At 40.3% G+C, this 25,319-nt stretch overlaps 1 protein-coding gene across 3 annotated transcripts in view; it reads right to left on the reverse strand.

The window, feature by feature from the left end:
* FGFR2 (fibroblast growth factor receptor 2) overlaps positions 1 to 25,319 on the reverse strand; it is a 105,340-nt gene that overhangs the window by 46,351 nt on the left and 33,670 nt on the right. For all 3 annotated transcript variants that reach the window (XM_081912672.1, XM_081912671.1, XM_081912670.1), the window contains one exon: positions 12,537 to 12,660. In XM_081912672.1, coding sequence (XP_081768798.1) covers positions 12,537 to 12,660 — 124 coding nt within the window. The remainder of the gene's footprint in view (positions 1 to 12,536; positions 12,661 to 25,319) is intronic.

Below are 25,319 nucleotides of genomic sequence, written 5' to 3' on the forward strand. Positions count from 1 at the left end.
ATAAATCCATCAGTATTCAGTATATGTATTCTCTTATTTACTCATGCACAAAAAGGTCAAATAGGCACATGGGAAATAAATCTTTGCTAATTGAAACTTCAAAAGTTTCCATTTTGAACATGTAGATGGTTGGGTTGTATAAAGCATGCCAACACCTTTCCCTGTAATTTTTATTTAAGGGGCCTTTACATACAAGGGGGGAAGTTCCTGGACACTTCTGTCTACAGTGTCACTGATAATCTTTGAAAGAATAAATATGCACTCATATATATTAAACAAAATCCTATGGAGTTCGCTTACCCTGAGTTCAGTTCAGGATTCAATGGGGGGAAATTACTCCTAGTAATGCAATCCATGCCAACAATTCCATGGGGCAGAGGAACTGTAAGCAAAGGGTGGTAGGTATCATTTCGCCTAGAAAATAGCTATATCAGTGTCTGGAAAATAAGCCAGTGAATGTTACTGATCTGGTTGCAAATTGCAGAGAATTCACCTTCTAAAATGTGTTTAATAAGACATGGTGCAATTCAAGTTCTCAAAATCTGCATACATTATTCTAGTAATCCTTTTAAAATCCTTGTATGGGAGGTCAGTATGTTCACTGAATAAGCAGACAGAGGGATGAGACCAAGAGAACAGTGGTTTGCCTAAGGTCATGTAGTGAGTTTGTAAAAATGCTACATTAACCACACAGTCAATGCCTTAAAACACTGCCCTTGTTACACAGGCAAGTAAAACAGTTCCACTATCACTAGAGTTCAAAGATTATAGGGAAGTTACGAAAAATTCTTGGAAAGTTAAGAAAATTCAGATAAAATCTCTGTGATGCAGCCATGGACAGCTGACATACCAGAGTATCAGGTGACTCAGCACGTCATCTACAAGAACTCTCATGATCCAATAATTTCATCTATTGAGACATCAAGTACAGCATCTTTGGCTGTGGTCAAAGCCAGATAAAGAATGTGGAAAGTGCTGAATGAATGTTATCTGGGGTCAGCCTTGTTCCAACCCTTGGCTCATGTGTTTAAGCATTCACTTAAGATACTGCTGTAACTGTGAGGAACATTGCTACATAGCTGTTTTATATGTGAGATGAAGCTCAAGAGCAAAATGATTTCTAGAGCAAGATTCACAGCTCTTCATACCACACCTCTTTCACTTGCAAGCTGCCATGAGAAAGGATAAAATGAGCTATATGTTGGCTACAAGACTGTGGATGGATTTTCATGCATATGGGCTTTTCTATGTTCTTATAGGGGCAAAGTACAAGTGTGCACAGTGTGAATTTCTGATAGGAGAGGGTTGCTCCCCTCCCCCTTTCTGGCTGAGTCTCTGGAAAATCCCCAACAATATCCATGAACCTTGTGCAAATGACAAGAGGATTGTGGCCATTAACTGCAATACAATCCACATTTAGATGTGCTTCAAATCCTACATGGAAATGAAGCACATACTGTTCTGCATTTTGGCTCTTTTTATGAACAGGGACACCTAATGGTACAATTCCAATAAAACTTTCAGCGGCTGGAGTTAGTGTGCGGGCAGTTACTGTAGACCCTAGATTATTCACTGCAACTAGTAGCATATTTGACTGAATAATCAGTAGACAAAAGGTATTCTCACTGCTTAAACTCCTTTACAAATTAGCAGTCATGTGCACTTACAAGAAACAGTGAAACAATACTATTAGGGAAACAATGTATTGTTGAAATGCAGCAGAATGAGATTACTAGATAATAGCCAGTTTTAGAATCATAAAGAAACATTGGCAGATTCATTGGCAGATTCAACAATAATCAAATGAGCCAGAGTTCAGAAGTACATGTAGTGTTGTGCATGTGCACAATAAAACATTTACAATTTTTATTCCTTTGCCTATCTGAAGCCTGGTTCCTCAACATCAAAGTATTCTTATCTAGGACAGTCTGAAAAAAGACAGCATTGTTTAATCTTTAAAGAAATTTGCTGCCAAGTTCAACTCGTACCTCTGTCTATGTTTTCATCACTGATTTAATCCTTAGCAGTGTTCAGGAATCTGTATCTTTGCAAAACTCTCAGGTATGTTGACTATGGCTGTGATCCAGAGGTCCATGTATGAGCCTTATGCCTACTAGAATGTTTTTAATTTTCCGTTCTCAACAGTTGCTACTACAGAACCCCTCCAAACTGATTTTTTAGAACTCATGAGTTCAATTAGGCACACATCCATGCAGCTCCAGATACCACAGTTCTTGAAACTGCAGACAAAGAAAATATGCCCAGAATGAGCAATAGCCATTGCTAATCTTGAGGCCCACTATATTCTCCAGATATCTTCATGGATGGTCAGACTCATTAGGAGGTGTGGGGAACTTCTGGTTCCCCAGATGTTTCTGAACAACAACCCCTAACATCCATGCTTCTTTGGGCTAATGGGAGTTGTACTTCAGCAACATCTGAAGAACCAAAGGTTCCCCACATATTCTCCATAGGAAACCTGGCATCACTTGGCAATGAAGGCTTCACAAATACTGAACATGTGCACTCAGCTGGTAGGAAGTCAAAGCAACGGATGTCAAAGCAACAGATGCTGCTGTTTCTTTTCCTTAAAGGGGAAACTGAGCAGAGTTTTCAACAAACATAATTCAAATTTAGTAAAGCTATTTGGGGGGGGGGGGTGTCAGACAAAGTAGCTTCACTTAGTCATCCTCACCCAATTTTCTTAATGGGTAAGGAAGAACCATGTTTTTATCCTTCGTGTTCTCTGCTAATTATGCACCCAGTTTTACCACACGATAATCAAACTATGCTCTTTGAAAATGTATCCATTACAAAGGTTTAAGTGATACAATGCACCACCAGCCACTCAGAAATTGCAGTATGCAACATGAATGTTCTTGTTTTAAAATGTTCAGTTGTCATCGCTGGCTAATGGTCTTAATATCAGTCCGCTCTTCATGCAGAGAAACCCATTGTTAGGCTGCCACAGTGTGCGTTTCATGAGCTTCCCCAGAGGAAGAGGCTGTCGTGTCTACCCCGCTAATCTTGGGGTTAACCACTATGATCCTTGTTACGGCACAGGCAAAAGCCAAAGCTTTAGAACATCTGAACTACCAAGAACAGCTTTGATTGGGCGAGGGAAAATATGGAAAGCATAACAATGAAATAGTGTGACTGAAGGATTTTTTATTTTATTTTTTTACTTTGTTATATATATTAAAAAAACATTTTTGGATTGGAAAAGAATAAAGCAGAACTACTCTGGAATGTGAAATGCAAGAGGCAATTTCTCCCACACACGGCTGAAACATAGAACCAGCCAAATGGGAGACACTTCTAGAATCTCTTGGCAATATATCATCAGATTTTTTTTGGAGCTCGATAGCAGTTAGGAATGCTTGGATATGAAAATCATTTATGTCAGCCTCATCACAATACAGCCTTGCAATGGTACTGCTGCATGAGCTTGGTAATTGCGGTTGGAAATATAACACTGAAATGCCAAATCTCATACAGAGTAAAAGGGAAGGGTAGGTGGACTGTGGTATCATTATGGACCCAGTCCCATTCCATCCAGGATACGATACATAAATGGTTGGTTCATTGGGTACATTCAGATGTTGGGATTATAGCATTCGTTTTCCTGGCTGTAATTCTGTCCCTGTTTCCAACATTCCTTTTACACTGAATTACCGATTGTGTTATAGAACTATGGGGGTTTTTTATTGATATACCATGCTATGTCATGCTAAATTTTATTTACACCAGCAGCCATGCTGTGACACAACTGCAGATGTCATTGGACATGTTGCCATCCTTTATGCACATGAATGCTTGTTTTCACACAAGAAAATGGCAGAAAGATTGCCTTCCCAAATTTTGGCATCCATGAAAAGGGTTGGGAAAGTACAGCACAAAATTCCTGCAGTTTTCTGAGTTAATAGGGTTGCAAACAGTTTTTTTTTCCTGGAAGCATTTAACACAGAAATGAGCACTAAACTTCTGGTCGATTCCACTTGGTTTGCAAAAGGGGCTTTTATGTCATGTGAAAAGAGTGTGTATCATGCAGAAATTATCAGGTAAGGAAACATCAGGGAAATGGAATGAAGTGCTGTCTGAGTATAAGCCATAGTCATTTTTATGTCATGTCCTTACCACTGTAATGCACATACAACTAAAAGCATCACTAGGAAAGCATGGTAATGAACTACACACTGTTTGTAGGGAGAGGGAATGCAGCTGAATGTTGTTTCATTGCTACAGGATAAGAACATAGGAACCTGACTTAAGTCAAAAGCTGCCAGAGCCTAAGTGCATCTAGCTCAGTATTGCATGCACAGGGTGGCAGCAGCTCTCCAGAGTTTCAGATACAGATCTCTGCCAGTTGTACCTGGCAGGGATTGACCAGGGAGCTTTTGCATGCCAACCATGCAGCTACACTGATCAACAGTGCTTCTCTGCAGTATGAGATGTCAATATGTCCTAATTAGTAATGTTGATTGCAAAGCAATTGACCTTTCAATAAAACACAGGGCTAGAAGGCTGCCTGCTCCAGAAACGTCTCAATTTGGTTTCCAGCGCTGGAGAAAGGGTACAAAATTTTAAAATGATGATATTCTTTAAAGTGCAAGAATTCTACTCCGGCGTTCTCATCAGCTTTGGACTTGAGAGAGAAGCAAAAGGTGGGGGGGGTGCATGTGCCCTGCGTTGCATATGTAAGAACTGGGGAAATGATAGAAAAGGGCTAGTTCTATACTCTGAAACCTGTTCTCCGTTTTCCTTAAAAACGTTCTTCCCCAGCCTCCCTGGCTGCTCATACTTCCTGATCTGAAAAAACCTCAAGGGAGAATTTGCACCTGGGTTTAACTGAAGTCCAGGAATCTGGGGGCACTGGCTACTGCGTGCATGAGACTGGTGTGCTCAATAATTTAATGTATTCAATAAGTTCTTCATTTTACCTTCTTAATAGTTCAGTTGGAAGAGCATGAGACTCTTAATATCAGGGCTGTGGGTTCTAGCCCCACATTGGGCAAAAGATTCCTGCACTGCAGGGGGCTGGACTAGATGACCCTTGTGTCCCTTCCAACTCTACAGTTCTATGATTCTGTGATTTCTGCACTGACTTCTTCAAAAACACCTTCACTTAAAATAAAAAGAGAAGAATAGCTGACAGAGGCATAGTGTCCATGGGAAAGTCCAGCCAATGATGACATGAGGTTTTTATAAAGTGCAGGCATCTGGGGAGGCTGCAGAATACATATCTTAGAAGATATGGTTTGCAGAATCAAAGAAAGGACACTTACAAAACACTTCAGCTGCCATGAAATTAAAACAAATGCAATGAATATCCTGACCCCACACATGAGAATTACATGAAATCATTTTCTCCACTTTGATAATAAAATTCCTTTTCTCATTAATTCATGAAGAATGGTTATCAAAATTGCATAATATATTTTTGGCACAGCATTACGAAGGACAGAGCAAATAGATGGTGAGCATATGGGCATGTAGTGGCAAGGAAGTAAGTTAAGTGAGGGGCTGTGTGATCCAAAAGGCGCAATGCAAGTATGACAAATCCAATGAGTAACAGCACCTGGATATTTTTTTTAAAACCCTTTGATAAGCAGTGACATTCGCTAAGAGCAAAGCACACAGCCTCTAGCTCTAAACAATTTGTGTAGGGTTTCTTTCCTCTCCCTCTTTCTGAGCTAGTTGCTCAAGTGTTGCCAAAAGCCCATGCCAGGTGTAAAGTCCACAGTCAGGCTTTTCTCTTGCTTTGAAAGAAAGTTTCTTCCTTCTCAGTTTATCCAAATACCTAGAGGCAAGCACCAGTGTGGATTCCTGCCTGCCTCTGCCCCTGTCTCAGCACGTCCCAGCCCTCAAGTGCTCAGGTAAGTATGTCAGGCTTATCCTTGCTCCTGTAAAGAGTTAGTCAACAACTGCAAACCTGGCTGCCAGAAAGCAAGTTGTGACTTGGGTGGACTATATACATTTAACTCTTGCTGGAAATTAATTAAGCAGCACCTGAACGTTTGTATTAAGGATGGAGTTTTCTCTACTGCTGTGGCAGAATAAGGTTCAACTAAACCTTGTAAGGACACCAACTTGAATATCCCCTGTGATAAAAAGGCTCTCCCTACACCCTCATCAACTACACAAAGGATATAACACTATGGTCAAAGGAGTTGTGGAAGATTGTACAAAGATCAACATGAGCTTGAACAGTCATTTGGAAAGGCCCGAAGGCTACCCTTAATTAATTCCTGAAAACAAATGAAATGTTTTATTTTTAGCAATATCTCACTACTGCTTTGGAGAAAGAGTTCTGATAATACCTGCAGATAATTACTCTCACACCCTTTATTGTGTTTTGTGTTTGGACTCCAGCAGTACAACCTACCCAACAATAATCTTACATAAGCCCACTGCAAATACCCATTTATTACACAGACATAATATATGGCTGCTGTTGCCTATGTTCATAAATTCCATTGTGCCTCAGAACAGCCATACATAGACTCAACTGAGCTATAATGCACAAGCTCACAGTGCTTCTTCCAGACTGACATAGGCTCACCATTGCAGACTTATAACTTACCCTTCCTCTGACTGCTGTAATAATTACACGCAAACCCTGTTGCTTGGTTGTAACACTATAACATTTTTAATTATGGCTATCATTAGCTGTATTTTATGTCAAAGACCAAGTAAGTGACTCATTTTCAATCTCTGCTCAATCCTTTCGCAAACTTACACTCAGTGGGACATGGGGGACAGAATCTACATGTGCAAAGTGTACAGCATGTTCCCAACACCCAAACCATAGTTTGGCCATGACACCTAGTATGAGTCACACACCTAGTATGAGTGTCTTATCCAAATTAATACATGGCTGTAGACCAGACTTGCTTAATGCGTAGTCGTTAGGCTACAACTCCCATCATTCTTTACCGCTTGCCATGCTGCCTGGAATTGTAGCCCAAAACATCTACAGGGCACTAGATTGATGGAGCTTGTCTTCTACTCTTCACACACGATCAGGTTCCTACACATATGTCACTACCATTTATGAAATCAGTTACTCCCGATGCATGCATGCAGTGTTGCATGTAACGAATTTATGCACAGCAAGAAGCAAGCAGGGGATTCAGTAAAATAACTACTTCTGTTCACTGCACATGATGGCATTCACAGTACCAAACTCAGAAGTGATATCATACAGAAAATTCATGTTGAGTGAAATGGTCCATAACTCTCTTGTAAGGTACTAGTTTATAATAAACGTGACAAACGTTTCCCAATATAAGCTCTGAACAACAAGCTTAGTTTATATGGTACAATTCTTGTGGGGAAACGATTACTTCCACAGGCTAAGACTCATGTTTTTATTGCTATAATCATAAAATACAGACACATATTACTCAGTGCCTGCTCACCCTTTTAGGTTCCCACCTACATTACACCCACTATGGCACTGTTTTAAGGCTATGCATTAAGGCAATCTTATACCTGGAATATGATCATTTTAAAAATCGACCAATATTGAAAATCCTGAAATTCTAATTAAAAGAAAGGGGGTGGGAGAGGCTTACATGAATGCGGAGCAGGCAGGTCATTACTGGCCAAGTTGCCAATTTTTATGGGGGGTGAAGATGTACTCAGAGAAAAACAGAAGTGGCAAACTGTACTATAGATGCTTTAAAAACATGTCATCTTCTCTCCTTCAATAGGAACTATACAAGCCGAAATGTAAACACTGGCATGTCCTAGCTACATCTTGAAAACGGGACAACGCCAAGGACATTTGCTGAACAACAGATACATAAAACATGTAATGAACTGGCAAAAGTAAATAGGGAACAGTTGTTTGTCCTTTTTCACAGCACCAGAACTGTAGCTATCTGACATATTAAGATCAAGAGAGACTTTAAACAGACCAGGTTTTTTTTTAAAAAAAACAACAACATTATGCTGTTGAACTGAAAAGCACATGATGGGCAACAAAGTTACTGAGTTTAGACAGAGCCAGTCATTTTCAGTAGAGCTCAGCATCTACTGCTAAAATAGCCAAGGCAGAAACCCTTAATGCATGTGGTAGCCTTCAGTAACTTGAAACTCAAGAGTGAAAAATACTTGCAGTTTATTTAATTGCTGATTTCATCAAAGCTGTATATGTACCACTGAAGCCAAGATGCTGAGCTAGAAGGATCTTACATTTCTATCCTCTAAAAAATAGAATAAAATGTTCTCTGCCTTTTCCTGTAATCTGCAGCCCCCAAACTGTACGGCTGCCTTTCCGATTAGTACCCAAATTCTATTCCATTTTCTCTGCTATCAACAATGTTCCTATCTAGGGTTTGCAGCAGTTGCCTCTCTGCAGGGTCATCCCAAGCACATGACATGAGCAAGGTAAGAGTGCGTTATCAAGATGACAGGGAAGGAGGAGGCTTATTTCCAGTTTGGACCACTTCACCCTTCTATAGCTTTTCTGGCTCCTCAATGTGGAAGCCAGACACATGCACAAGCACACAGCATTCTGTTGCAAATAATCAAAGTCATAATTTCAGTACAAGAAACACGAAAAGTAGAGAACATTACCGATCATCAAAATGTCCACCTAAGGCAGTGTCTGTTTTACTTCCGAGAATCCAGATAAGTTCTACTGTGCAGCCAGAAGCTAACTGGACTACTAAGAAAATTCTGCTTACAGCCGAATGTTCTTCTCACATTTGCAGCAAAATATCAGATGGTGATGTACTTCCTACGTTCACAAATCTGAGCTAACAGCTGAGAATATTTAGCATATGCACTTCAAATGAAACCCTTCACATTCTGCTAGCTATTAGTGCATGCACGGCGAAAGATTCAGGCTTTCAAAAGTTATTACAGGCAAGTTAATAATGGCTATTCCCAATTTAGCATTGTGTCACCATTTGGCAACAGGCTTGCTGAGAAAACTCCAAAATCTGTGAGGTAATAAGAGGTTACACTACAACGTGTCACACAGACACATTAGTATAACGTACTGCCATATTTTAACACTATTCATTACCATTAATATCAAACAGGTCTGCTCTGAAATCAGCTGAACCCATGGAAAAGAGACAGAAAAGAAGGGAGTCAACAAGTTAGCTTAGCTGAAAGCACAAGGAACAAATAATGTCTGAGAGGCTTCCTTCCCTACACTAATCTATGCCTGTGTATCACATGAAGCTCAACTATTAATACTGCCTTTCCTCCTCTTCATCCCTGGAACATAAAAAGAGCAAGTACAAGAAGAGATGAAAGAGTAATAAAGGGGAAAGGGTTTAGATTTCTGGGTTAATGCTCTGAACTTTTATCACAAATCCACACACACTAACTGGATTATTCATGAACATATTTTTTTTTTTGAAGATTTAATTAATTTTCCTGAGTACTTCTACTTCTCTTTCCTACACCCAGTTCATCTTCTCTATGTTTTTCATGTTTGGCATCACCTTCGCCAGGACTGGAGCAGTAAGAGACATGCTTCATAATTTGCCTCTGCTTTTCTTTCCTTCTCTCCCCCTCCTCCCTGGTCAAATTACCATTGGGTAAAAGCTTGGTCATCTGCATTATCCTAGCCAAGTATTAAGGAATATTTTACTACACATAACATGCAAATCTATGGTAAGATGTGTGGTAAAATGATCATTAATATGAGCTTCACATCAAACTAGAATCCTGACTCAAAATCTGTTAATCTCTCATCAGTGAAGAAAATAGTAAAAATAATAGTAATTGTAGTAGTAATAATAAACATAACTTCCAGCAGATTAGTTTATGTAGAAGGGCAAACAACTAAAACAAGCAAAGAGAAATTCATTTTATACTGCCCAATTTAAATCTGGTTTCTATTCCACAATTTACTCAATTGTTTCAAATTTAATTGAGTGTCAATGTGTTTTAGCAAAATGGGTTCACCACAGGGCAACCAATTGTGGTCAGTTGTGTATTAAATATGAAGGGACATTTGCTCTGCAGAGTTCTACACACTTTTTCCTGGATCTGTCATCTAACCACCATCTAAGTATGTGATTGCTCTGTTTGGTTAACGAATGTAGCACCAAATCAGTTCCATTCTGAGCTGTGTTTAGCAATGGGAAGTATGAGGAATACAGTGTTGGGGTAACAGAAGGAAACTTTAAAAAATATTATTTACCTATATTATTTATCTTGGGAAGGAAGAGACCCACACACTAGGGAATTCAAGGGAAATAGCTATTGCAGGTTTCTAAATTATATTCTGCATTACCACATAATTCAACTCTATGCTATAGTAATCACCTAACTAAAGGGGCAAGAATCTTCACAGTGTACCTTTCTGGCTCTTACAGATGAATGGAATATGAATAGTGACCAAAGAACCACCTCTGTGTGAGAAACTGAAACCCAAACAGTCAAGTGGAAGAATCCCCTGTGGAGTCTAACACTTCAGCACTGGGCACCTGAATCTAGCTACCATTTTTATTTCCCACAATGCTTCTGATACAGCATCACTATGGCGTATTGTGAGAAAACAACATGGTGGCTAGACCCAGCCAACCAGGACTGCAAGAGCACTGAACTGGGGTGGTAGGGAAGGGGCATTTAAAGGAAGGCCCAGGCAGCTTCCCAAAGATGCTAGGTACTGATGCCAGCCCCAAATAGGACAGTCTAAAATGTGTTGAGCTCTGAAAAATTCTCTTACTTCTGCAGGTTAGAAACTAAAGGATAAAGAAACCTAGGGTTCCTTTCCCATCATTACCATTGCTGTTTCCTCTTACTCTGCGCTAAATTTCAAATTCTGGATCATTTTCCAAACACGGTGAAACAAAGCTTACCATGGTTGCTGCTGAGACCAACAAGTACTGAAAACAGCACCAAATGTTTCAAAATGTAACCAAAAAGCCCAAATTCTAACATGCCATTGCCAAATAAATATAAAGAGAATTAACAGACAAACACTACATATTCCAAAATGGGTTTGTAAATACTATAGATTTCCTTTAAGAAACAGAGGTACATGCTTTTAGAAAAAGTGCATTTCTAGACCCTCAGAAGAAGAAACAAGACCCCATGATGGCAACTGAGCACATTCAGAAACCCCTAATCACGATGGAAAATCTTGGCCTTACTGTTTACTTTTATGATTCTCTCTATGAAAGTAGCAGACATAGCAATAAATGACATAACTCTCATTACCATTCCATTCATTCATGCAAGTCACCAATATTTTCTGCCAGGAAAAATAAACTGTGCAGAATATTCTTGAATGTAAGGCATTGAAAAGCTTAAAGAGGAAGAAGAGGCTAGGGGTTTCTGGTAAATATTTGCATAACTTTCAGAAAACAAAAGAAAATTTCCCCAAAAAGTAAAACTGCACACACTGTAGGGATTTCAAGACAGTGTCTTTTTCAGTTTCATTCCTGGTATTTTAAAAGAAGTTTTTTCCTTCTAGACTCCCCTACTTCTTTTCTGCAACACAATTCTTTGAAGTACTGTCCAGGAAAGGAGAAAATACTCTTAGGAGAGAAGTGTATATATTCCCTTGGTTTCCTCCTTTGCTAGATATTGTGGACACACCCACTCCCTGGTGAGGGAACATAATTCAGCTGCACCCTTTCAGCAGCTGGTCTGTACAGGATGGAGTCATGTGGAACGCAATTTACTACCATTCCTGGCAGCCGTTGGAGCTGCACCTTCAATAAACATTGTTTAAACAAGTGTTCAAACAAAAAAAAATGGTTTAGTCTCCAGGTTAGTTCACCTCAGCTAAATAAGGAGATTTTACTGTGCGGAGGGGGAAGAGAGATATCTATAGCTCTCCAACATCCATTCTTTGGATCTTAAAGAATCAGGCCACACACCACAAATTAAACCTATCAAAGTGATTAAGATTAACCCTGAATTATGTCAAGGACCTATCATTTTTCAATTTAAAAAAACCATCATTCCATTTGTTAATTTACTGTATAGTGGTACCTTGGGTTAAGTACTTAATTCGTTCCGGAGGTCCGTTCTTAACCTGAAACTGTTCTTCACCTGAAGCACCACTTTAGCTAATGGGATCTCCTGCTGCTGCCGCGCCGCCGGAGCACGATTTCTGTTCTCATCCTGAAGCAAAGTTCTTAACCTGAGGTACTATTTCTGGGTTAGCGGAGTCTGTAACCTGAAGTGTATGTAACCTGAAGCGTATGTAACCTGAGGTACCACTGTACTTAAAAGCACTTATAAACAGTTTAGTATTTTAAAATCTCTAAGCAGGAACAATAATGATCATTAAAACAAAAACACAACAGTAAAGAAAAGAATATGAAAACAGGAATTCAAACTAACAGAGAAACAGGGCCTGATCTGAAGCAACTAATGGTCACTGCTTCGTGGTATGGCCTATTCTGCTTCACATATGCTCCATTCTAAGTCCATTTTAAGTTTTACGTTTAGTTATTTTCACCTTTTAAAAAAAAGATAATTAGGAGGAAAATAAATCTAAGTCATCACTTAAAGAAAGAAAAAAAAAAACATTTAGCCACTGAGAGTTTACTCACCAACAACATCAAGGTGGTACGTGTGGTTGATGGATCCATGAATATTCTCCACAATACAGGTATAATTTCCTTTGTCCGATGGGACTACGCTCTCCATTATGAGACTCCAATGCTGATTTCGGACCTAAGAGAATTTCAAAAGTGTTTTAATTAGCTGACACCAACCCTCATCATGGGCTCACAAAGATGATGCATTTTAACCCTTCAAATAATTCATTGTTTTTCTACTCTAACGCACCACAATGGCTGTGGTACCCCTGAAAAGTAGTCAGATGCTTAGAAACCCATAGTGGAATAACCCACATCACTATGTCAGCATGGTGGCAGTGCCACAAAACTCCAAACACAGCAGGAACAAAAACCCAAATGAAACAAAATTAGCAATTCTGCATGGATGCAATTATCTGATCAAATTCATTCTAAGTGCCGACATCTGCGATTTTCTGAACTGAAAGAACAGAACAGAAAGTGAAGTATTTGTTTAGTGACTTTTTATTGATCTATGTCACACTTTCTTTCAAGCACCTCAAGGAGGAATACATGATTTTCCCCATCTGCATTTTACCTTCACAACCCTGCAGGGTAGATCACCCAGTGAGCCCAGGTCACCCAGTGGGTTTTGTGGCAACGTGAGGGCGCTAATTCCAGCCAATACTCTAACCGCTACACCACACTGGCTCACAAGAGTTATGAAAAGTCACAGGAGATGGAGAACAGTGATGAGCACAGAAGACATACTTCCAGATAACTAAACGCTCTACCTATGGCTCCCGTTGTTTATTGAGATTTTAAGAGGCACAGCTGCAATCCAAAGCCCTACATAGATCATGGAATTCTGAATAAACATGGCCTAGTCCATATTCTTTAGTGCTGAGAACTGCTACACATTGAAATTCACACAGATCACTTTCCCATTTCAAGGATTACAACGTAGTCTGTTCTCTGGCAAATCCCTGATAGCACATCAGAGATGTGGGAGAGAGGCTAGGAACTTGTTTCATTCTTTTAATCGACTACAATATATGAACACTACCTCTGGGGACAGAGTTCCTAAAACAACAACAGATGTTTAACGTCCGCAGAGCTTTGTGTTATAGGTGCTGGTGGCCGCCCTTTTAAGCTTGGGACCTAGTTATGGGAAGGAGTGCTGACCTCTGCATAAACCTGACCAATCCTTAAGAACAGCCTCTGAGGCTCTGCTCATGAGCCTTCCATCAAAAAATATTAAAGGGGAAGGAATCATAAACAGGGCCTTTAGGGTGGTAAGAAGACATGTATGACCAGTATACTGTCAGCCTTAAAGGCACTGAAGACTTTTCTATTCCAAGCAGCTTTTATTTTATTTTTTATTAATTTTGCAATACATATATGAAATCTTTACATAATAATACATATACATTAATTTGTAAATTCACATTCACATTTCATTATGTACCAAAAAATATTGATTTCTTATTTCTTGCCATGTGTCTTCCCTCCACCCGTGTGTGACTTCCTTGTTATTATTTTGTAACTTTATTATTGAGATTGTATTTTTGTGTCTTAATAATTAAACATTCATTCTTATATATCCAAACAGCTTTTAATTAGCATTTTAGTGCTTCATATTTAACTGCTGCTGCTTTTTTAACCTTTCCATTTTTAGCTGCCTGATTTTATACCCTGCTGATCCTGTTTCAGTTGTTGCTGGTATAATAAAAAAGATATTTTAGTGTTTCATAGATTGCAGTTCTATGGACTGTAATTACATCATGATGAATTCTGTTCTTATTATGTTGTGAGGAGGAATGGAAAGGGTGAAGATCAGATAGATTATATGCTCCTTTATACAGAAACAACTACTCAACAGCTTTGTACAAAGAAAGCCAGCATGTCAGGCAAAGGGCTGGCCCCAACACTGGGTTATCTATGTACAGGATTTTAGCATTTTGCTTTGGTTTCGACAGAGGAATATTTCATCGTGTGTGTTTCTGCCTGCAGGTACACATGATGTCACCTAGAAACAGGTGTTCCTCCACATCTGCTGTTTGTGAAAAGTGATGGGTTTTTATTCAGCGGTGACTCTTAGGGGGAAATGCTTCTGCTTGCACAAGTCAGGGCACAGAATTTTTGCCCATTCCCCGTGCCCCCCCTGCAGGAATGCCTAAAACCATTTCCAACTCTGATCAGCAGGATCCTCAAACCTTCCAGACCTCTGAAGCTGCTGGGGGAGGGGAGGCTTTTCATGGATAGGAGAGATTGGTAAAAATAAATAAATAAATGGGTGTCCTGGCTTGAAAGAACAGAAACACCTTATACTAAGGCAAAGTCACCACTGTCATGGTTTCCTTTCAAGTACACAAAGTCTGTAGTACGTAGGTCAGGACATAAACATACAGGAGAGATCTGTGCACTGAACTTCAGTTGCAGCTTTCCATTTCCACTGCAGTAACTTTCATCACCAAAGAGATATCCCCACTTTTTAAAAGAGCAGCTTCTCAGCTCAGCAAAGATCCTGCCGCACACAAGTAATGCACTTTTGTGTCCTTATTTGGTTACTGGCTATAGTTAACATAAAATCTCTTTTATTTCCTAAGAGTCTCATTAGGCAGCAAGGCACCGGTACTGCTATGTTATGAATGAAGGCTTTGAACTTTAAAGCATCAGAAAAAAGATTTTCTGTGCCTGCATTTTTTCCCCCTTTTCAACTCTTGCTTTTTCACATTTATGAGCCCAATGCTAACCTCCTGGTCAGGAATGTGATATAAGATAAGCATCAATTCCAGAATGAAAATTTGGGTGTGCTTTGTACATTCAGTTAGCTATTACACACCAGGAAACAGTCTGTGAGGAGCCGAAGTTTCGGTCTTAACAATCACTGCTCCTGCAATGTCCCATTCCCCCGTCCGCACTGTGACTCAGGCAGGAGTAGATCAACATAGGTAGAGAATTATAAAGAGCAGTTATATAAAAGAGGGCTAACTATAGGGTGCAACTGAAAGGGTAAAAGGTGTTTACTGATGTATACTGGGAACCCAAATGCATACATCTTTGCCCCTACAGGAACTTGAAACCAAAGCAGTTCCCACATCCTACACAGCAACTGTTTAGAGCAGTTCTCCCGATTAAACTTAGTGGGTTGTGAATGTGAATGGTGTAGGTGCATGCAGCAGTCAGCACTGAATGAAGCTGGTTTTTTTAATGAATTTGACAAGCACTCAGTCATCCACATATTGTGCTATTGCTCGACTCACTTTCAGCCCCTTTGTGTGGTGCATGAAGGCTGAGTTGCAATCTGGGCACCTTCTGAAACAATCAGTACTGTTTCAGCGAACGTTTTGCACATGGCAAAGACCCTTTCAACCCAAAGCCCACAACACATCAATCTGATTAAGTGAATTAGCTAACACAGATAATTCATTCAGTTCTCTAGCACACAGAAAACACAACTTGTTCGTTCCCTTACATTATAGTTCAGTGCCATTCATTGAATCTGGACAGCGTCTGCTAAAATCCTACCAGCACCATCTTATCATTTCTTTCCAAAACTCTGTACAGTTTCCACACCACTCCACCTATCATGCTCCAATGTCCTTACCTTTATATTTAAGTCTTCTCAATCCCTAGCTATAGGCTGATCTCAAACTCATACAATTTAAAGTAATGTAGAATATCTACTTCTTTCCATGGAAGATTCCTTAATGACCTCTTCATTCTAAGCTCCGCTGCAGTACTCTTCAACTTGCAAATAGAGTGTGTGCTGCCTTATGGGAATTAACATGCCCCATGCCTTTATCAGAGATATTTTCCTTCTTGCACTGATTTATTAAATATGGTAGCTATGAACTGCTTTACCATATTTCACACTTTTGCAAGCACTCTGTTTCTCTGTGTGTAAATAGCTTTTACAATATCTGCAGCTAAAGATTTTTTAAAAATATGATTCTGTAATTGTAACCAATAGACACAATTACTATAGCACTGCTAATCTACAATGTACTTAAAGGCTTTATCTCGCATGTCCTTCCAATCACTCTAATGTAGAACCCCTATTATTTCCCTCATTTATTAATGAAGAATTGAAGATGAAGGTTCTTTCTGAAAGTGGTAAAAAAAAAAATTGGGTAAACTGTGGTATATGTATGAGCTGATCCACATCTGGATCCCATGCATCTCTCACACATGATGAAGGTATGATGTTCTTCTTTGTGTTTCAAAGCAAAAATATGACTTGTGGTGTAATCCTATGTTTGTTAACCCAGAAGGAAGTCCCACTGAGCTCTGTGGGGTATACTCCCAAGTATGCAAGCCTAGGAGTGCAGCCTTACTTGTGCTTCCCCTTTCGGTAGTCTCTCATGAAAGAGTCCTACATGAGTCCAGATTATCTCAGCTTAATACACTAATATATAAATGAGACCTTTGGTGACATGCACAGCTGCTTTGCTTCTTCCTTCAGATGAACGGGCAAACCAACCAGGAAATTTCAAATTAATTCAAATTAATAGAGCCAGTGTGATGTAGTGGTTAAGAGCGGTGGACTCGTAATCTGGTGAACAGGGTTTGCTTCCCTGCTCCTCCACAAGCAGCTGCTGGGTGACCTTGGGCTAGTCACACTTCTCTGAAGTCTCTCAGCTTCACTCACCTCACAGTTTGTTGTGAGGGAGGAAGGGAAAGGAGATTGTCAGCCGCTTTGAGACTCCTTAGGGTAGTGATAAAACGGGATATCAAATCCAAAATCTTCTTCATCATCATCATCTTAATGGGGAAACTATAGACAACAGCTTTTGAACAAGTCCAGATATTAAGACAATATAATGGTCTGGCTGGTTCTTAAGCCTTTAACCACAGTTTCCTGGTTGGGATGACACAGCAAAATAGGTAATGGAAGTCTCACTGGTTTGTTTGATTGGCTGAAGCAAAGGGCTGCATTTACTTATTCATTCATTTCATGAAGTGATTTAACAATTTAAAAAACAACAACATGAAAACAATTTCAAATCCAATAGGGATACAGATTGGGGCACAGATTTCCACTTAAAAGCTTTGTTGAAAGAGGATGGTCTTCAACAGACATGGAGAATAAAATAAAGATATCACCTGTCTCATACACAACAGGAAGGAATTCCAAAGGGTAACTGTTCCGACACTAAAGTCCCAATTCCTACATCATATGGAACAGACCTCTTGATGAGATGGTACCTTTAGGAGACCCCATCTGGCAGAATGCTGTGATTAGCTGCATATTATAATGGGTGAGACAATCTTTTAGATGTCCTGTATGCTGAGTGAAAAGGCTCACTTATATCTCGGCTTATTAAGCAGAGATATGATCATACAGACACAGTCAATTATTTTCCTTAGACTAAGCAGAGATTTTCCTCAGATTTGCCCAAGTAGAAGCTTGAAACCAGGTCCAAAAATGTTTTAGGAATGACATTCCCCTGCATCTCAGCTGCTTCACATTTTACATACCTAATTCCTCATCATCACTTTACAACAAATGAGAAATACCTTCATATGTTCTGATTTTTGTAAGGGGAGGGGGTGTGCGCGCATGCACACACACACACATGCACACACACAGACATTTTTTTTATAGTTAGCCAACATAAACCTGGTCTCTTTACCCTATCTGGTTTGAAAATATGAAAAGCAGACTGTCTGAGACGACAGCCATTCCAGTGTCTAATTTGGGAAGATAACACCATCAGTTACATTGCATATAATATGAACACGAAGATATTGCCAGGTTTGTGGATAGGGCTGGGGGGAGAACCTGCTACACTGACAATATTCATCTAATATTCTAAGTGAGATTGATACTGTGTCTACTTTTAAGCCCACAACTTTTAAGCCTACCTACGTCATACCAAATAATCACTTTAGTTGCACAAAGTGTTTATGACACCGTGTCAAGAAACTACATTTATAATAGCTCAAGTTATTCATCTTGTTGACAAGGCAAAAACCTAACAAGATCTATCTTTTTCTTTGCTGAAGAGGCTGTTAGCTGTTGGGAGATTACTGAATCAAGCTGTTAACCAGCTAATCAATCCTCATCAGTTCACAAAGTCTGGGCAGACTGTTAATGTAGACAGCACGTATTTCTTTTTTTAGAGTCCGTCTCTCCTCTTTATGAAACTAGTTCTGAGGAGCAAAATTTTGTAAGTCTTCTGCACTACTCAATGAAGATTTAGCTCATGCAAAGTATGAACACAACTGGCTGAAGCTGAGACTTTCTAGTGGAATAAACAGTCCTCAGATAGACATGTGGGCAACCTCTTCTATACATTAGGCAAGCCATTTATGCTTCAGCACATGCCATAATATGAAAACCTACGTTCTGTCACAGAATGTTATTCCACTTAAGAGACAGCCAAAAAAGATGGAAATTATGCTTTTAGAAGTCACTAGAGTTCAGTTATGTTTACTATGCAAAACCACTAACAAAAAGATCCCGGTACAGACCTTTGAAGTATCGCATAAACAACCCAACTGCTGGCTTTATAGGCATCCTGTTTTGGACTCCAACATGCTAACTTCGCCAAACCCGTCTAATGGAGGTTCAGAGAGTGCCATATCAAATATGCACAATTATGCTTGGTAGACATTCAAGCTTCTTCAGCGAGGGGCACCAGTTCCGCCTGAGGAACCTTGAGAATCCACTTGCTGGAATACAGTAAGAATAGTCCCAGAAAGCTGTGTGCTGGAGCAAAACTAAGTACCAGGAAAGCGAAGCTACTGGGCTCCAAAGAAATAAGAAGAATCTTTTAAATTTTAGACTGGGTGACGGGCATGAGTGGACGGGAAGAAGACCATGAGCAGTGACAGCACAATTAACCTATTTACAAAGCCAACCTTCGTATGGTTCTGCAGCATGACATTTGGCCTATGCCTGCCAGACTGGGATAACAGACAAATGTTGTTCTAATTAAAAAGAAGCAAGGGTAGGGGGGGGAAATACCCTGGCTTCTTTAAGCAGGTTTTGACAAGCTCTGAACACAATCCTTCTCAGGGCTAAAAATGACAATTCACTGAGAGCAAAGTTGTTCGAGAACTAGAAACCTCAGCTAATAGATTCCGCATCCCCCAACTTGCAGACAATATCTGCGCTGCCAACTGTTACAAAGAGTTCTGCATTTGAAACAGAGTCTTTTGATATCTCCTCCCAGATTTATTGTATCTTAAAGGTAAAGGTAAAGGGACCCCTGACCATTAGGTCCAGTCGTGAACGACTCTGGGATTGCGGCGCTCATCTCGCTTTATTGGCCAAGGGAGCCAGCGTACAGCTTCCGGGTCATGTGACCAGCAGGACTAAACTGCTTCTGGAGAACCAGATCAGCGCACGGAAACGCCGTTTACCTTCCCAACAGAGTGGTACCTATTTATCTACTTGCACTTTGACGTTCTTTCGAACTGCTAGGTTGGCAGGAACAGGGTCCAAACAATGGGAGCTCACCCCGTCGCAGGGATTCGAACCGCCGACCTTCTGATCGGCAAGTCCTAGGCTCTGTGGTTTAACCCACAGCGCCACCCGCATCCCTATTGTAACTTACTTGCCTTTATTTGTCTCAAGGAAAACTCATGACCCAACTACTGGATAGTAACAGCCAATCAGAATGCTTCTAGATGAGTGCATTTCATGTTATTTAGCTTCCTTATTAAAAAAAAAGAAAAGAAAGAAAAGTCAATATACACTAGAACTTTTGCACTCAATTTTGTTACACGGGTTTTTGTTTGTTAGTTAGCTTTTTTAAGGATCCAGGCCAGTGGCTATAGCTATAGATTTTGCTGATCATATGTTTAAGAGCTTTGAGCCTCCAAAGCAAGTTTTTTTAATGCAGTGACATAGTTAGGAAAACAGGCTGTCACATGCAAACTGCCACCCTTCACTTGCCTTGCTGATCTAATACGTGAACAGGTTTTTAAGCAGTGATCAGTTGCTCTGAATTCCACCTGTCTTCAGCTGACTTGTCCTGAGATCTTCCTCTGTTACAGCATATAGAAACAACAGTGGGAGCCAATTTATGATGCCAGAATGGAGGTATCCATGGCATTTCCTTTTCCAGTTTGGTACCATAGTCTCCATAGTCATGGTGAAATCCCCACGAGTTCCTCCACACATGCAAATGAGGAACAGAGTCGCTAACCTTCTCTATGTGACAGGAAAGTAGTAACTGTGTTTTGATCTCTGGGATAATGGAAGAATGAGCTGCATAGAATAGACACAGGATAGGACTGACACATCCAACCTATACAAAGAGATGTACTGAGCCATGCTATAACAGGGCACACAATACTTACATATTTACAGCCTGATCCTATCCATGTCTAAGAATACATTTCAGTGAGTTCAATGAGATGCAGGGTAATCTCTCCCTTCACCACTTGTTGTTGTTTAGTCGTGTCCGACTCTTCGTGACCCCATGGACCAGAGCATGCCAGGCACTCCTGTCTTCCACTGCCTCCCGCAGTTTGGTCAAACTCATGTTGGTAGCTTCGAGAACAATGTCCAGCCATCTCGTCCTCTGTCGTCCCCTTCTCCTTGTGCCCTCAGTCTTTCCCAACATCAGGGTCTTTTCCAGGGAGTCTTCTCTTCTCATGAGGTGGCCAAAGTATTGGAGTCTCAGCTTCAGGATCTGTCCTTCCAGTGAGCACTCAGGGCTGATTTCCTTCAGAGTAAATAGGTTTGATCTTCTTGCAGTCCATGGGACTCTCAAGAGTCTCCTCCAGCTCCATAATTCAAAAGCATCAATTCATCGGCAATCAGCCGATGGTCCAGCTCTCACTTCCATACATCACTACTGGGAAAACCATAGCTTTAACTATACGGACCTTTGTCGGAAAGGTAATGTCTCTGCTTTTAGAGATGTTGTCTAGGTTTGTCATCACTTTCCTCCCAAGAAGCAGGAATCTTTTAATTTCGTGACTTCTGTCACCATCTGCAGTGATCATGGAACCCAAGAAAGCAAAATCTCTCACTGCCTCCATTTCTTCCCCTTCCCCTTCCTCTTGCCAGGATACGTCTCAGTGAGTTCACTGAGATGCAGGGTAATCTCTCCCTCCACCACTTAGTATTAATTATTTTCTGTACACAGTGGGAATAGCTCAGTTGGCAGAGCATGAAACTCTTAATCTCAGGGTTGTGGGTTCGAACCCCATGTTGGGCGAAAGATATCTGCATTGCAGGAGGTTGGACTAACCTTTGTGGTCCCTTCCTACTCCACAGTTCGATGATTCTCTTCTTGTGTTTTCATAATAAAAAATGATCATAGGATGGCAACACTTTGTATACCTCTTAACTCCTCTGAATCACAATGGATTTCTGCTCTGTTATCAGAAACTGAAATCATGAATTGAGCAGCAAAGAAAGGAATGAAGTGCCGCACTCTGCACAATCTCCACAAAACAAGGCAAATGGTTACGTGGCTCCTATAGATTTGCATCCATATATTGAAAACTATCATATATTTACCCAAGCTGAGCTACAGTGTGTAAAAAGGGCTGTGGTAAACGTAGCTTATCAAAACACAGCTGTGGAAACAAACACCCCTTTTAATACTTAAAGCAGTAAAAACTGATAGGACTCCATTTACTTTCTGGGAGGTGAAAAAGAAAGTAAAGAGCCTTGTTCAATCTTATTGGCATGCACTATCTTGCTACGGTCCACACAGGCTCCCCATTTGGGGAGGGGGAGATTATACAGGAATTCTTCCAAAGACCCACAGCCATGTGTGTGAGGAGGAGATGGTGATGGTAGTTGGAAGAACCACACTCAGCTTGGAAAAGACACAAGAAGCCAACAGCTCTTTGAAATATGACCTCTGCGTATCTTGGAAAACCCGAGTGTTTCCAAATGTTTGAAAAACAGAGTCACTCACAACAGAAGAATCAACTTCTGAGTTATAGTTTCCTAGAAAACTGGTATCATTTGTGCACTTCCATCCTGAATAAAAAAGTGAAATGGTACATTCATCGAACAAAAGGACAAACTGCTAAACACACAGCCCTGGGCAGGGTTTTTTTGTTTATTTTAAAGGGTATCACACTTTCTGTTCAAGAAGGAAAATGATAACAAAGGGCTTGTCCACACTCTTCCGCTTGTCCAGTGCCTAGAAAGCAAAGGTCTCAGAAGTTGATTTGAGTCTTCTGGGCATGGATCCAAGCGGTTATGCCTTTGCCCGTTGAAAACCTGCTCCTTAGCGCTAAATCGGAACAAACTGCAATCTACAGAAAACCTACTTGCTTGTTGTTCTGATTCAGTGCGAAAGATTGGGTTTCCCCAGGGGAAAGTGTTGGGCAAACAGCAGTGTGGATAAGCCCTAAGATGAACCAAGGAGCCATAAGGAATGTCAGGTTTTCCTTCGTCTAGCTTGCTATGTCAGAAAAAGAAGCTGTATTTCCACCCCCCAATAATGCAAAAGTCTGTGTATGTGAGGTCAACTGCAGTTGCAGATATCAATATTCCACTGTAACACAAAATGTCTTCTATCTTCTAGTGGTGATCTGGATTATGAATATGTCTGTTGGAAATATTATACCTATAAAATCAGAGCCATTTCCTACAAATCTGATTTACAAAAACCTAATCCTTTGGCATGTTTTATGCCTATCCATACAGAGAGATAGCATGATTCCCTGAAATAACTGGTTCTGATCAATGCAGCCTATAAGGACTCTAATAAACACCAGACCTGTCCAGTTTTTTTTATTATTATTCTGCTACAGCAACCCATGGAGGTCAGAAGAGTTTAAGAGAAAGGAATGGTAACCATGAAACCCATTGGTCTCATGTAATAATTTTGGGGAGAAAAAACTCATGGCACTTTAAGCATGCCATTTGGGGGCTCTGTAGTTTAGGCTTCCCCAACCCGATACCCTCCAGATGTTGTATAAACCCTGGCTAGCTTTTTGGCTGGTGTTGGTGAGAGTCCAGGGTCAACTGAAAAGGCTGTATATACACATTTAAAAGCTCACAAAAATGACCATTTAAAATGATAGAAGTGCAGTGAGAAACAGCAGAACTTTTTGCTACACCTAATGGATGTCTGTGGACTGTACTTGTTAAATTTGGTAAATATATTATCTAACCCACCCACACACACCCACTTTGAATACGGCAAACAAATATACCCCTGCTTCTAATTTATGGTGGACACACAGCCCCTTCAAGGGTGTGCTTCTGGTAAGGGGGTGTCACATTTTCTCAACATTTACTCCAATTTTTTAGTTACAGATAGGTAGCCGTGTTGGTCTGCCATAGTCAAAACAAAAAAAATTTCCTTCCAGTAGCACCTTAAAGACCAACTAAGTTAGTTCTTGGTATGAGCTTCTGTGTGCATGCACACTTCTTCAGATATTTTTTGTCCAATTTTTTGTTACTGAAAAGTGTTGTCCTTATCCCAGGTATGACATTCTCTCTCTCTCCCATTACCATGTATGTGTTGGCAGAGGAAACAGAGTTGCTCAATTTCTATTTTTTATAATTGCTGAGGCTGTGCTCTCTTGATCAAGGTGAGACATTCTCAAGGCAAATTCTGGAGAAACTGCTTGCATGTTCACCTTGATGACAAGACCAGCCGACAACCTCCTCCAATAGCTACCTTCTTCTGATGGGGCTTGCTGCCAAGATGAACTGGCAACCTCTGAAGTAGCCCCTTGTCAGTTTCACACCTGCAAACCAACCCAGTTAAAGACTCTAGGTAAAGTCTGGAGGCTTATTTTTTATTATTTTAGCTCTTTGGCGGTTGTTTGTCCTAGACCATTCTGGCATTAGAAAAGCTATTTTGGAGGTCCATTGCCTTCCTACCAAAATCTTGAATCTGGAAATGCTCTACAGTGGTGAACCAAGTCAAAGAATTGCATAAGCCTGTGACTTTTTGCTAGTGAAAGGCCACAATCCAAAGAGCACTACTCTTCTTGGGCAAGCCAAGTGGGATTTCCCCCCTTGCAATATTGCAGGGAGTGGGAGCATCTGCTGCTCAGACTGCTTTCCAAGTGCCCTCCATTTTAGAAGCAGGCCAAGTGACTCTAATCAGTGAACATCAGCTTACAGTTTTATGTGTTTGTTATTCTTTGAAACAAACAGCTGCACACCTTTCTCCCCTAAAAGGCAGAACACTCATTAGGATTGGAACAAAGTTTCTCTTGTGCTCCAAGACTAGACTGACTTTCTTAATTGGCTTCATTTCACTCTATCATCCCCAAGACAAGTGTGTAAGATTGAATGGTAGCCAATTCATTTATGCGTTTTGGTATTACGAAAAGCAAGGAGGTGTTGCCAGGTGCACCTTTATATTTTATGAGGTAAGCAAATGTAGTTAGAAAAGTCTACTTCATTAATTAATGTTCATCTGGAACATTAGCATGCCTCCATCTCTGGAAAAACTGACACTTTCTATAGGAAATCTGGCTAGAAAGGAAAAAAATAAAGGATTTTAGAGCCTCTCTTCTTTAGCATTTGAAGCGGGCATATTTTCAGAGGTTACTCACACATTGTGGTAAAAGTTATAACCTATCCTGGTAAGAAAACCATGGAGAGCAGTAAAGGGCTGGAACAAATTGGCCATTGTAGATTTACAAACTGAAGTTAGGCATTTGAACTCTTGAACAAATATATGAATTCATATTTGCAGAATTCATATAATGAAAAACCACTTAACTGGATGCTTTAAGAAAGTCCTTACAGGCCATTAAGGGGTATTAATGCTATAGCCTTCACCAACCATCCTTGAGGGCACCTTGGCATCCCCTGAGACCCATGTAGCTGCCACAGCTAAGTCTTCATCTGCCCCATTATAATTT

Source organism: Podarcis melisellensis, assembly GCF_964234715.1.
Source record: "Podarcis melisellensis genome assembly, chromosome: 5".
Classification (NCBI taxonomy): Eukaryota; Metazoa; Chordata; class Lepidosauria; order Squamata; family Lacertidae; genus Podarcis; species Podarcis melisellensis.